The 13,271-nt window shown below is 35.2% G+C and overlaps 1 protein-coding gene and 1 pseudogene across 1 annotated transcript in view; one reads left to right on the forward strand and one right to left on the reverse strand.

Annotated features, from left to right (window-relative positions):
- Positions 1-13,271, forward strand: part of Syn (synapsin) — a 186,546-nt gene that overhangs the window by 79,184 nt on the left and 94,091 nt on the right. The window contains exon 7 of the mRNA XM_089100068.1: positions 6,956-6,994. Coding sequence (XP_088956194.1) covers positions 6,956-6,994 — 39 coding nt within the window. The remainder of the gene's footprint in view (positions 1-6,955; positions 6,995-13,271) is intronic.
- On the reverse strand, positions 6,385-6,572 carry LOC148944491 (small nucleolar RNA U3; annotated as a pseudogene).

Below are 13,271 nucleotides of genomic sequence, written 5' to 3' on the forward strand. Positions count from 1 at the left end.
TTGAATTTTTTGCTGCTTTCGGTGAATTGGGTATTAGACATCAAATCCGAAAGACGGCTTTGGCGTTCAGAGCAAGATACACAAGGTCAGGCTTAAGGTAATTTTCTTCTTTGACCACGTCTACATCCTTGATATTTTTTTCCTCCGAAGGTAGGAATCAGCAAGGAAATTCATACAGAATATCTTCACTACAGATTCTACTTCTTTTTCCAACTTAAAAAAATGGACGCCTCACTCTGAAAAAGCGTGTTGAATTCGTTGAATATTGCAAGAGCATATTCTACAAACTTCATCAGTAGCCACTTATAGGGATTCCTTAGCGTCAATAAAACTTGGTCGTTGCCATGCGACAGGTCTTCGACTGCTAAATCTGTCCAGTAAGATTTCAAGGTGTCCCATTGCTTCAGCAGGACTCTTAAAGTTTGTTGAAAAAAACCATCATGTAGGAGCAAGAGCAACAAACTTTCTTTCAGGAACTTGGGTGAATATTTGAAATTGCTTGTATGCATGTATTCCTTTGGCACTGTGCCTAAAATTTGATGTTACAGTCCAGCAAAAATCCTCATGTTCTTTAGGGCAGGTGTTTGCAGGCATATTGAGCACAAAAATGGGAAAGATGGCACGAGGACTTTACTACCACAACCCAAGGATACTTGGTTGTGATGAGCGTTGACAAACTATTGCAACAGCCCATTATGGAGTTAGTTGTGTCTGCACAAAAGCATACCCAGTTCTGTAAGTCAATGCCTTCCTTTTCCAGTGCTTGCAAACATTGGCTTACTTTATCAACTACCCCATCTGCAGCACTCTGTGCGCAAGAGAATGTATCAAACATCAACTTTCGTCTCTAAACGACCATCAGCGAAAGGGACGCAAATTGCCAGCTGTTTATCAGCAGACATTTCCGTGGCTTCATCTACGATTATAGAAACGCAGTACTGTGCAACATGCCCACTAGGTCTTCCCTGAATTATGTCCAAAGTGCCTGAGGTATTGCATTTGTAACTTTTTGTTTGCGCAGAGCAAGCCTACTCAATAGGTCTGCCCCTGGTAATGACTTTGCTAGGTTGTCGCATAGGTTGTCGCATAGGCTGTAAGGCAAATCGTGCTCCATTAGGAAGCATGCAATTTTAATTTCAATATCTGTAAGATCTTACAGATAGCATAGTTTGTGCAAAGATCCAGGCTTTCTCACTAGTAAGGTGCGCTGACGTTGATGCATGCTTCCGCAAGGCTGTCTTACCCTGAGATCATCTTAAGTTTTTTCTGTAGCAAATATAGTGTGCCTTCTCCACCATCCCCAGCTGAATTTTAGTTTCTCCAAAGATTTTGTAAAAACTAAGACGAACCTTCATAATTTTAGCATCTATAGAAATGGGTCAGTCTTCTTTAGTACATCTTCACCTTTTTTATTACTACATGGCTAATTTTTCAGTTTTCTCTGTCATTTTCACTTGATTTGGGAAAGTTGGCTCCAACTTTGCCCCCCCCAGGATTTTTTCGCGATTACACCACTGCTTGGGGTATGGATCTACTGCTCTAGTAAGGATGTAGTTGCAAATTATTGACTGGATGACCTTTATTCACTTTTGAATGAAAATCCTTGACAAGTTTAAAAATTAAGTACATGTGCATTACATTTACAAAAACTGTGAATCATCTGAGAAATAGTCATATAGAAAGGACAAAACCGAGATTGAAAAAAAAAATATCCAAGCAGGAATCGAACGCAAGACACTGATTTGAAGTCCAATGCTCTACTAACAGAACGACTGCTCTAATAGTCTAATTGTTCGGGCAAGTTCTAACAGCCCGCTAGCCCCAGCTTTTTCACTTGAGACGTGTCACCAAAAGTGCCATTTTTATTGTCATTAGGAACTTGCAGATAGTGCAATTTATAGAAATAACGTTGATATGAGCAATATGTTTTATATGAGCTATTAAAAATCCGTCTACGATGTTCTGGTAGCCTCGCCCCTTGAGAAATGGCACAAAAAGTGTCATTTTTGAACCATATGGCACTTGCAGATGGTGGTATTTATAAAAAGCAGGTAGATATGAGAAATAGCTTTTGAATGAGTCATTAAAAAATTATATGATGTTCTGGTAACCCGCTAGTCCTGGTAAAAAAAAAATTGGAGACAGATCAGTGCTACCCATGCAAAGAAGTCATTTTCCTTGTTATTCAAGGTGGGGGGCTTTAATTTCTCTGTACAAGGTTTTCGACCATGCTGATTCAAATGGTATACTTTTTGCTTTGATCTGACATCATTTTCAAGGGTTTTCAGGCTCTTCTTCGAAATCACCGTAAGTTTATTTCGGAATAAACCTTTACTTTTAAGACAAATCGAAATCATAGTTATCATTCCTAAATCAGTGTCAGTTTTTTTTAACGCATTTACTTTTTCTGGAAACGTCCGTCCAGACTCGCCACTTTTGGTCCAGTTTTCGGTTTTTAGGGACCTCTGCACCCCCAGGAAATGGAATTGCAAAAGTAGAAAAATGGAATTGAAAAAGCCGGTACTCATGGTCCATTTTCCCACTTTCACTTTTCTGCTATTCTATTTAGTGGCGTGTCCGAACGTGCTTTTATAAGTTTTGAGAAATCAAAAAAACTTTGTTAAAGTTTCTAAAATATAAACACCTTAAAAGAGGATGCTGATATGCACGCGATGAAGATGTGGCAAATTATATCTTAATTTGAAGTTATTGATTTGTTGAAAATAATAAAAACAGAATATATTTACCATTCTCTCGATCTCAGGGAAAGCAGAAAGAGTCCCTGGGATTCCATATTTCACTTTGTCAATCGCTCTGCAGCTGCTGACAGTAGATAGTAAACTGGCTAATAATACGTCACTAACTTTGGCAGTTTTAGCCAGAACGGCCTAATTGAGATGACACAGAGTATTTACGATTATAAACTGGTTATGAAATAAACCAAATTGCTTCCAGGTTAGTCCCTTCGGGAATTGTATTACCTTTGATATTTGGAAGATTCTGGTCCCGACAAAGATGCTGCTGCTAAAAACAATTGCACCTTTCCATTCTATAAAACATTAGGCCTATAGAATTATAATTCAACGGAATCTAAACCAAAATAATTAGCTGCCACAAAAACTTAAGCCTCCAAAAATAAGTGGAAAGTAAGTAGATACCTCTAAAAATAAGTAGAAAGTAAGTAGATGAGTAGATTTAATATTTGTAAGTAGGAAAGTCCAAAAACAAGTATTCTACTGCCAAAATAAGTAGAAGTGGAAACACTGTTTTATTTAAAAATGACGAAAAATTAATTATAATAATAAAAAGACGTATCTTAAGTAACATGGGTAGATTTATTTAATAAAAAAAATTAATTAAACAAAATTTTCAGATTAGTCGGCTTCAGAGTCGGTCGACCACTGAGATTCCATTGTACTATCATTGTAGAAAATTTTACTTGTTTCCAATTAAAGATTTGTTGATAGTCCAGGCAATGAATAATTTCGTATAATAGATATACATATAAGACAGAACTTTTCTTTATTTTGAGTATTTTTATTTGAGTATGTATATCATCCTGATTTTGCGAAAATGTACCGGTTTTCTGATTCCTAATTCAAGTTGATTGCCATATCACTGCTAATAACCTGACTTTTCGATTTTTCAGTTTATTGTCTTTACCTTTTTCTTTTTATCTCTCTTCTTTCGTTAATTAGTTTGAAGCTCAAGGCGTAGATTCTCAGAAGCGCTTACTTAAAGGTACATGAGGGCCACGAGCCACGGATTGGCTCTCGACGTGTTCCGCGCTTAAGTTTCTTGACATTTTGGTTCGACGGTGCCTCGATTAATGTTCCCTGTGCAAGTTTTGAGTATGATATTTTTCTTTAGTCCTACAATTTTAATTCTTCAAAGTAAAACGAGAATTTTACCATAACTCGGATTAAGCTTTTTTCTTCTATCGAGTCACATTTTTAAAATTTAGTCTGCATTTGTTTTTTCTTAAATTGAAGAAAAAACGTTTCAAATTGGTCGAAAACATTTGAAAAAAGAAAATTTTCCCTTTTCTTTTTTTTAAATTAAATTTATATCATTGTTTAACTGAAAGTCTAATTAATGTCCTAATCCTGTCTTGGTAATTGAGAGATCGAAAACTAGTGAATCTAATGATATATATCATCTTGTATTTTTGGTGGAAGCTACAGCTGTGAGCTTTTCGCAAAATTGCATGTTTCGCAGGGAACATGGACTTCAAGTGAAATAGGGCCATCCATAATTTTGATCTTTACAGAGTGCCGGAAGATTGCTTCATAATCAACAGTGGTGTCCATTTGGGAACGGGGTGTCCTGTACCTCCTAGATTCTTCCCCCTTCTAGTGGTGTCAGTTCAAAATAATTCCGGACGGGGGGCAGCAAATTTGTTATTTTTCAATTTTTCAATGAAAATATCAAAAAAGGTCATTTTTCAACGAGGAAGGGGGCAAAATGTAGGGAAAGGGGCACAGGCCCTCTGCTCTCTTCCAATTGATATCGCTGACCCCCCCCCCCCTCCTAGATTTTGATAAATACCTTTTTGTGGGATATTTCCATTTTTTTAAAATGCTTTTTTTTGTATTTTCATTGAAAAAATTGAAAAACGAAAATTTGTTCCCCCCTCCCGTAGAGTTTAAAATACTGTTTCCGTCCCTGCCGCCTTAAATTTTCGAAAAATAAAGCCACCGATAATAGCCTAATTAGCCTTATTTTAAGGTGCCAATTCTTCTTTTTGATTCATCTATACATGAATTTTTTATTTACGCTGTAAAAAAAATATGTCACCTCTTTGAATTTCGTGTTAAGTGACATAATTTTCAGTTAATTTATTTGGCGGATTTCATTTTATCTTTTAATACCAGCGTTTTATAATACTCAATTTGAGTTTGTGTCCTAAATTTCCAATCAGTAGGACAACAGGAAGTGGAAAAAACAGCGTTGAAGTTCTGATCAAAACTCAAATACTATGATTAAAAAGACCCAAATCTTAGACTTTTTAATGTATTTTCTGCCTTAAGTAAGATAATTTATACATTTCCTGACAACTAAGACAATAATTTGATCATTGATAGCTAAACATATATCTAATGGATTAAGATTTTGAGTTGTGTCCTGTTAAAGGGCGCAACCTTCAGATAAGCGCTTTGGATGGGTTCACCATGTTTTTTTTTTCAAATGGTGTTTTTTCCCTGGCTTTCATCTTTTGTGCAAGATTTGGTATCAACCATACCACGGAATTTGGGCTAAAATTGGTGTTACATTACTGTTATTAACTTCAAATTTGCATTAAACAGCATATAACCTAAATGCTGACATTTAGGTTGGATTTTCAGAAAGTCTAAATAATCGTCTTTTGCCCTAAGCAAAAGTAATAGAAACCAAGTTCACATATCCAGCCACTTTGCACGGTTCGATTCGATTCAAATCAGACGGCCAAAAGCGGGCAGAAACGAGTCAAAAGTTCTGCAGGAAAAATTTGACTGACTTTCAATGGAAAAGCAATATAATATAAATAATAATTTTTGATAAAGACATCATGTCTTATGAAAAACATACAGTCGACTCTCGATAACTCGAAATCCTCCATATCTCGAATTATATTCAATCCCCTAGGAAAAACCTGTCTAAGTTGAAGAAAAAACCATGCATAACTCGAAATACTTTTGTGGTTATATTCTACCTCCGTAAGTCCAAGTGATCGGAAAATTACCTCTTTAACTTGAAATTCTGGAGGTAAATTGTCATTTAATTTTCACTTCGTCTTTACCTCTGTGTCTCCAAGTTTTTTTGAACGGACCTCTGTTAGTCGAAACCTCGGTATGCCGGCTGCAACCTGTAAAATTTTATGTGTATTAATTTTGTTTAACATATTTTTATATCATATTCTTGTTAATGTTCAGGTGTCTATTTCCTAGCAAACCAAGTTTATTATTGACATTTGAATGCCAAGTCTTGATATCTCGTCTATAATACCCTAACAAAGTTATTCTTAACATTGTTGTGGTTGTAGGGAGTAAATTTAGAAATTTCCCTCTGTAACTAGAATTTTCATTTAGATTACACTGTAAAAAATTAATTGTTTGAGATTCACCAAAAATTGTTTGTAATGTTTACAGCAAAATTGGAATTTCAACAGCTTAAAGTGAATATTAGAGACCATTTTGGAATTCCGTCATCATTAATGAATATCCAATCTGTTTGAGAAACAAAATGTTGGATTCCCATACCGAATTAAATTTTCGAACACAACATGTTGGATTTTAAGATCCTTATTGGATTTCCATCTTGTTTGTTAGATTTCCTGTTCTTTAATTCGATTTCCATTACTATCATTGTTCAATTTATTAGGCCTACAATCTTGTCGAACAGTATACTATTTTGATGTTATAACAGCTGTCAGGAATGGTCATCAATGACCAGTGTCAGATATAGGCCCGAACAGGTCCTTCTCCTGCTCAGATGCAGAGTTTTCCACCCATCATAAAGTTTAGTGGAATCGTCAGTTTCCAGCGAAACCCGAGTAATCATACTGCAGAAATAATTCCGTAAAGTATGATATTAACATTAAAGGTCCGAACTTGTGTTTATTTAGAAAAGGCCAGAAAAATATTGTTTCTCTTTTATTAATGCACTGTAACTATTTCATATGCCATTAGTGATTAAAAAATCATATGATATTCTTCCATAGATCCAAAATATTAACTATAAGCTAAAAATGTTTGTACGTAAAATAATGCATATTCAAAAGAACATTTGTACATAAATTCACTTTAAATGGCACCATAGTCAAATTCATTATGATATTCAAGAAATTTCAATCTACTGTTGAAATCCAAACCATTTTGATTAATATAACCTATTTGCGTCAAAAATTACGTTTTTTCTACTGAAAAGTGTATAAATCTTAATAATTTCAATAATTTGTTGAAATTCAATAAGCAAGTCACACATTTCAACAGAAAAATTGGATTTTTTTTTACTTGTTTGAATTCGAGCCAAACATTTTGTTGGAAATCAAATTTTTTTTACAGTGTATAACTCGTTACCTTTTATAAGTCGAACTTTATGGGGAATGATTAAATCGAACTATGCATTCATCGAACTAAACGTAACTCGAAGAAAAATCGTGGTTCCATGAGTTTCGAGTTAGTGAGAGTCGACTGTATCTAGTCTTTGGAAGAGCATTCATTGGATTGTCTGATTTCCTTTCTAATTTTGTAACTTTCAAAACACAAACTTTCATTGGCTGCTTCTCAGATAGGCAGGCTGATATGAGACCAAGAAACAATGGATCTTGCATAGATTTACCTGACTTTGATCCTGGCATAAAAAAGGTCAAACATTTACCTCATCACAACTGACCTCATTCATTTTTCTATGGATTGAGCCAATGCTTGTTAATGCCTGTAGAAGATAGGATAATTAAGTACATAATAAGGTTCTGTCTACACTATCAAATGCTTCTTATAAGTCAAGGGAGGCCATATTACAATCTACTATTATCTTTTGTATGTTTTTCTACTAGCGCCCTAAGCAATAGCCTACCAGCTGTGTAGTAACCCTACTGAGTCCCCCAGCCCTTCACTACTAATTGTATAGTAATTTTCTAGCCATTTTCCTTACATAGGATCAATGATACTCAACAACACCTTGCTTAGACTAGGCGCTAAAGTTAATGGTCTATTATTATTTGCAACCTTTCTTTTTGAAAAGAGGTAAGATCAAAAGCCTTATCTGTGAAAAGGGTCAGCAACCCTAACTCTTGGCTGTTCTAAGCTTCAAGCGTAGCCGTCATCTTTTTTGAATCCTCAAAATAGGATGGCTATTTCTCAATGTCGGGAAATTTTGTCTGTTAATTATTTTAGCGTCGTTAACCATTTTGAAAATCCTCCTCACACCATGCTGTCCAGGGTTTTCACCAGCGAGGGAAAAATCACTAGATTTTAGGGATTTTTTGGTTGATTTAGTGAGTTTCTTCAACAATCTAGTGATTTATGTGCTGTTTGCGATTTTCTTTTTGTTTAGCCAATATAAAAAATCACTAGGGGTGGCAACGCTGATGCTATCTGAAGGCGACATGGCTGCGCAAGCTCTTCTCCGACCTGGTGCTACTCAGAGCTTCCTTTTTGCCCATACAGTTCCCATTTCCTTTTGATTTTTAGTCATATCCTCTTCTTCCTATCTATATGAGGACGTCCTGTTCTTCCTCTTGCTAGAATGCCAATTAGCCAAACTTTGTATTAAACTAGCTTTAAAAATGTAAACTTTAGAAGTACAGTGACAAAGATATAACCTTCTACTAATATTAAATAAAAAAAAACAAGTTTTTTTAACTGAAAGTAAGGAGCGACATTAAAACGAACAGAAATTATTCCGTATATGAAAGGAGCTGTCCCCTCCTCAACACCGCACTCTGTACGCGAAAGTTTTCTATTTCTTAAAAAAATAGAGTCATGGAAAAGTAAAACTTTAGCGTAAAGGGCAAGGCGCTGAGGCTAGGACAGCCCCTATCATGTAAGTAATAATTTCTGTTCGTTTTTAAGTTTTAATGTCGCTCCTTACTTTCAGTTAAAAAAACTGGTTTTTTTTTATTTAATTTTTGAACGTTTTTGAATAAATGCAGGTTTTGATCTTGGCTCACAGTACATGAATAATTAAAACAAAATTTTCATATTAATTTACTTTTATTTGGTTAAATGGCTTTCTCGAAACTTGTTTAATTTTATTTACGAACATTTTTATTAGTAATAAATATACGTAACTTACGAATTAACTTACGTAACGAACTTCTATATTCATATATTTTTAACATGTATATTAGGGGGTTCGGCCCCTAGTCAATACCTTGCTCTTTAAGCGAAAGTTCGAATTTTGTTCCAATTCTTTAAAAATGACCGCTTAATCACAAAGGCCGTTAATTAGAATAAATAGCTCTTATGAAATTACTAAAAAATCTCTGTCTCAGAAAGTGAGGTATTGACTAGGGGGTGAACCCAACCCTATATTTAATATTATCTTTTCGTTTAAAGTTGATGTTGCTGATGTTGCAGTTGAACAACTTGTTTTTTTTTTATTTAATTTCTTATCTTTTTTTAAATAATGCTGGGAAGTCCGGCGTCCCCTTCATGGCAATGTCCCTTCCCCCATGAAAACTTCCTTCATAGAAAGATCCTCCTACATGACCTCTGACCCCAGGCACGTATGCAGGAATTTTTTTCGGGGGGGGGGAGCCAATTTGTTTCGGGGGGGGGGGGGGGCCAAATCCTTCAAACCCATTATTCTGTGAGAAAAATCAGAAAATCATGGGAAAATGAAAAAAATCGTGAGATTTGGGGGGGGGCCGGGCCCGGAGCCCCCCCCCCTGCGTACGTCCCTGCCCAACCCGCCCCCCCCCCCCCACTACCAGGAAAAATCTCCCCTGAAAACGTCTGTACTGTATACTTCCCAACATACTATATGTTAACATTGGGTAAGGTTCATAACTTTCAGCCCTCCTCTCGGGAACTTCGGGGGATTAAGTCATCCTAAAAGACATACTTATAATATTTTTGAACATGCTGAACAAAATGGCTATCTAAAAATTTTGATCAGGTGACTTTGGGAAAACAATGAGCGTGGGAGGGGGCCGAGTTGCCCTCTATTTTTTTGTCACTTAAAAAGGGCAGTAGAACTTTTAATTTCCATTCCAATGAGCCCTCCCACGATATTCTAGGACCACTGGGTCGATACGATTACCCCTGGGGAAAAAAAAAAGTAAACACGCACCCGTGATCTTTCTTCTGGCAAAAAATGCAAAATTCCACATTTTTGTAGATAGGAGCTTTAAACCTCTACAGTAGGGTTCTCTGATACGCGGAATATGATGGTGTGATTTTCATTAAGGTTCTGTAACTTTTAGGGGGTCTTTCCCCTTTTTTTCGAAAATCAGCTAAATTTTCTCAGGCGCGTAACTTTTGATTGGTAGGATTAAACTTGATAAAACTTATATATTGGAAATCAGCATTAAAATCTAATTCTTTTGATGTATCTATTTGTATCAAAATACCGTTTTCTAGAGTTTCGGTTACCATTGAGCCGGGTCCCAATAACCAATGCTATATGTTAACATTGGGTAAAGTTCATAGCTTTCAGTCCTCCCCCTGGGAGCTTCGAGGGATTAAGTCATCCTAAAAGACATATCTATAATATTTTTGACCATGCTGAACAAAATGGCTATCTCAAAATTTTGATCGGGTGAATTTGGGAAAAAAATGAGCGTGGGAGGGGGCCTAGTTGCCCTCCATTTTTTTGGTCACTTAAAAAGAGCAATAAACCTTTTAATGTCTGTTCCAATTAGCCCTGTCACGATATTCTCGGACCACTGGGTCAATACGGCGGCCCATGGGAAAAAAAAACAAATAAACACGCATCAGTGTTCTTTCTTCTGGAAAAAAATGGAAAATTCCACTTTTTTGCAGATAGGTGCTTGAAACCTCTACAGTAGGGTTCTCTGATACGCTGAATATGATGGTGTGATTTTCATTAAGGTTCTATATTTTTTAGGGGGTCTTTCCCCCTTTTTTTTAAAATCAGCCAAATTTCCACAGGCATTTAACTATTGATAGGTAAGATTAAACTTGATGAAAAATATTCGAAATCAGAATAAAAATATGATTCTTTTGATGTATCTATTGGTATCATAATTCCGTTTTTTAGAGTTTCGGTTACCATTGCGCCGGGTCGCTCCTTACTTACAGTTCCCCTTACCACGAACTATTTGATTTTTGGTTTTGATTAGGAAAGACAAGTAAACAATTATAAAACCACTTTGACGGAACAAGTAAAATGACTAGATGATAAAAGCTGGGAGCAATAATAGAAACAAAGAAACTTGCAGTTGATTCATTGCGGCTATCATAGGAAATAAGATATTTTAAGTGCTAATTAATTATTGCTAAAATATCTCGGCCAAACCACGAATTATCACTTAGTTCATGAATATAGTGACAAACATTTGTTGCCGTTTTGCTATTTTGGAAATGTCAAATTGGACATGATCCGCTTTAGTGAAGAGCTGTGATTGTACGTTATCTTTGACTACGCATTTCCACTACAGTAAAGTTTGATTGGTTGTCCTCCTTTAGTTGGGTTTACTGCTCTGGAAGGTGCTGCAACTGGAAGTAGTGCCGCAAATTCGGTAAACTTAACTGATCTCATAGCGACACCTTATTTTGTAATCTTTACAAAAATCATCTTTTTTTCACTAACTGTGGGACAAGGTCTCCCTTTACTAACTTGTTTCTAGCCCGACAACTATGACTATGAGCATTTTAAATAACCTAGATGTTTTGCAACGAATATTATGTTTATACCTTGAAGCCATTCTTTTTATATTTTAAGATCATGGGCGTGGCTACGCTACCGTAGATACACGTGTATATCACACCTCTTTGCTTTCTTTCAATGACCACGTTAATCAATAAATTACGTCTAGTCTGCTATATAATTTAGATTTACAATCGCTTAAAGATTCTAATTGTCTTTAGAATAAACGTATAGTTTTCCTAAAAATTTTTGAGAGTCGCCATCAGAACACTGGCTTGATTCTTAGCATTTGTGTCCCAATATATTTTATAAGAGAATTTTGACTAGTTACCCTTGCACTATGCATGGCGACTTGGAGGTAGGTAAATATCCAGTGTGCTTTAACGAAAAAATTGAGCTTTTTATATCAAACGGTTTGTGGTTACGAATTGTAAGCAAGGAGCGACTTCCGTTCCCACACTATTTACGCTGAAATTTGACTTTTTGTCATAGTTCTTTAAGAAAGACTGCTCTAACACAAGGACCATTGAAATTCAATGATAATTATTAAGATAAAATACTTTAAGACTAAAGCGTAAAGAGCGAGAGATTGAGGGGGGTGCAGTCCCCTTATATAAGAAGTAGTTTTTGCTCGTTTTAAATCTTAATCTTGATCCTTACGTATTGTCGAATATACTTGTTCTTTATTTAATTTTAGGAAAAAGCGAAGTTGAAGCTTCAAACAAACAAGAATTATATCTTCTAAGTCTGTGCAGCATAAAATATTTGCAATATATAAAATATTAACATCTAATTTGACTGATGATATTTTTCTATATTTTAGGATTAGGCAAAATTAACACTTTACGAAAAGCACAAAACCGAAGCGAAAAACAAAACAAAATAAAAAACACAACAACAAGAATGTTGTTTTGTGACCTGAAAAGCATTAAGCTGGCTGCAAACAATAATATACTAATTCATAAGGCCCTCAGTAGTCCGTCCCCAGCCCTGACATCGATAAATTTCAGTGTACAATTGAAATTTTTTTTAAAGTTCAAGCTAAAAAAAGAAAAGCTATTAATCATTAGGCCATTAGTGTTATTAGTAAAAGATATTAGTTATTAACCAGATTAATAAAAAACAGATGGATCAACCAGGTTACTCATTGGTCTCTTAAACCGCAATATCCAATGGCTATCAACTTTAATTCTAAACTATAGGAACAACTATAGTCCTATTCGGAATAGAAAATTAATAAACTATTTAAGTAGAATTTCTAGTTTATATGTGAATATCTGAAGATAGTCTGTAGTTTTAACACTACTAAGACACATTTTTTTCGGGATTTTGTATAAGTACTATACATTAAAGGTCTGTTTTTGGCTAAAATAGAAACAGTAAAAAATGGCAATTAAAAAACAGAACAGAAACAGATTCTAGCAGAAACGAGGAAAAAACAGAATTTCGTTTCTTTTTTTTCTATTTTTTTTACAGGAAAACAGAAATGGTCTGTTTTTTTCTTTTTAACGGTCGTTTTGACAGATATTTATGATTTTTTCAGTTTTTTAGGCTTATGAGAGTAAAATGAACGTTGGCAAACATTTATTAATAAAAAAACATCAAATATAAAAAACACCAAACATTCAAAATGGCCACATAAATCAAAACTTATGACTTCGAAACATTCGAAGTGCAAGTGACTTTTTAGTCATTCGTGAGCACTGCTTTCAAGTAAAGTACCCAGCAATACTAAATGCACTCTCACTTGGTACTGAATTTGCAGGCACTGCGAGATTCATAAAGCAATTTCATTTAACTCTGGGCAAGTGTAGAGATAGTCAGTCCAAAATTCTAGCGGATCAGAATTAATTTTTACTAATCTACGTCTCTCACTCAAGAACGCTGGAACTCTCTCTTCATATGCCCTAATAATATTTTCTCATGCACGGGAAGTGTTTATATTGTTAGCATTT

The sequence above is a fragment of the Artemia sp. Qi Xiang Cuo genome, chromosome 14, assembly GCF_049724085.1.
Source record: "Artemia sp. Qi Xiang Cuo chromosome 14, ASM4972408v1, whole genome shotgun sequence".
NCBI lineage: Eukaryota > Metazoa > Arthropoda > Branchiopoda > Anostraca > Artemiidae > Artemia > Artemia sp. Qi Xiang Cuo.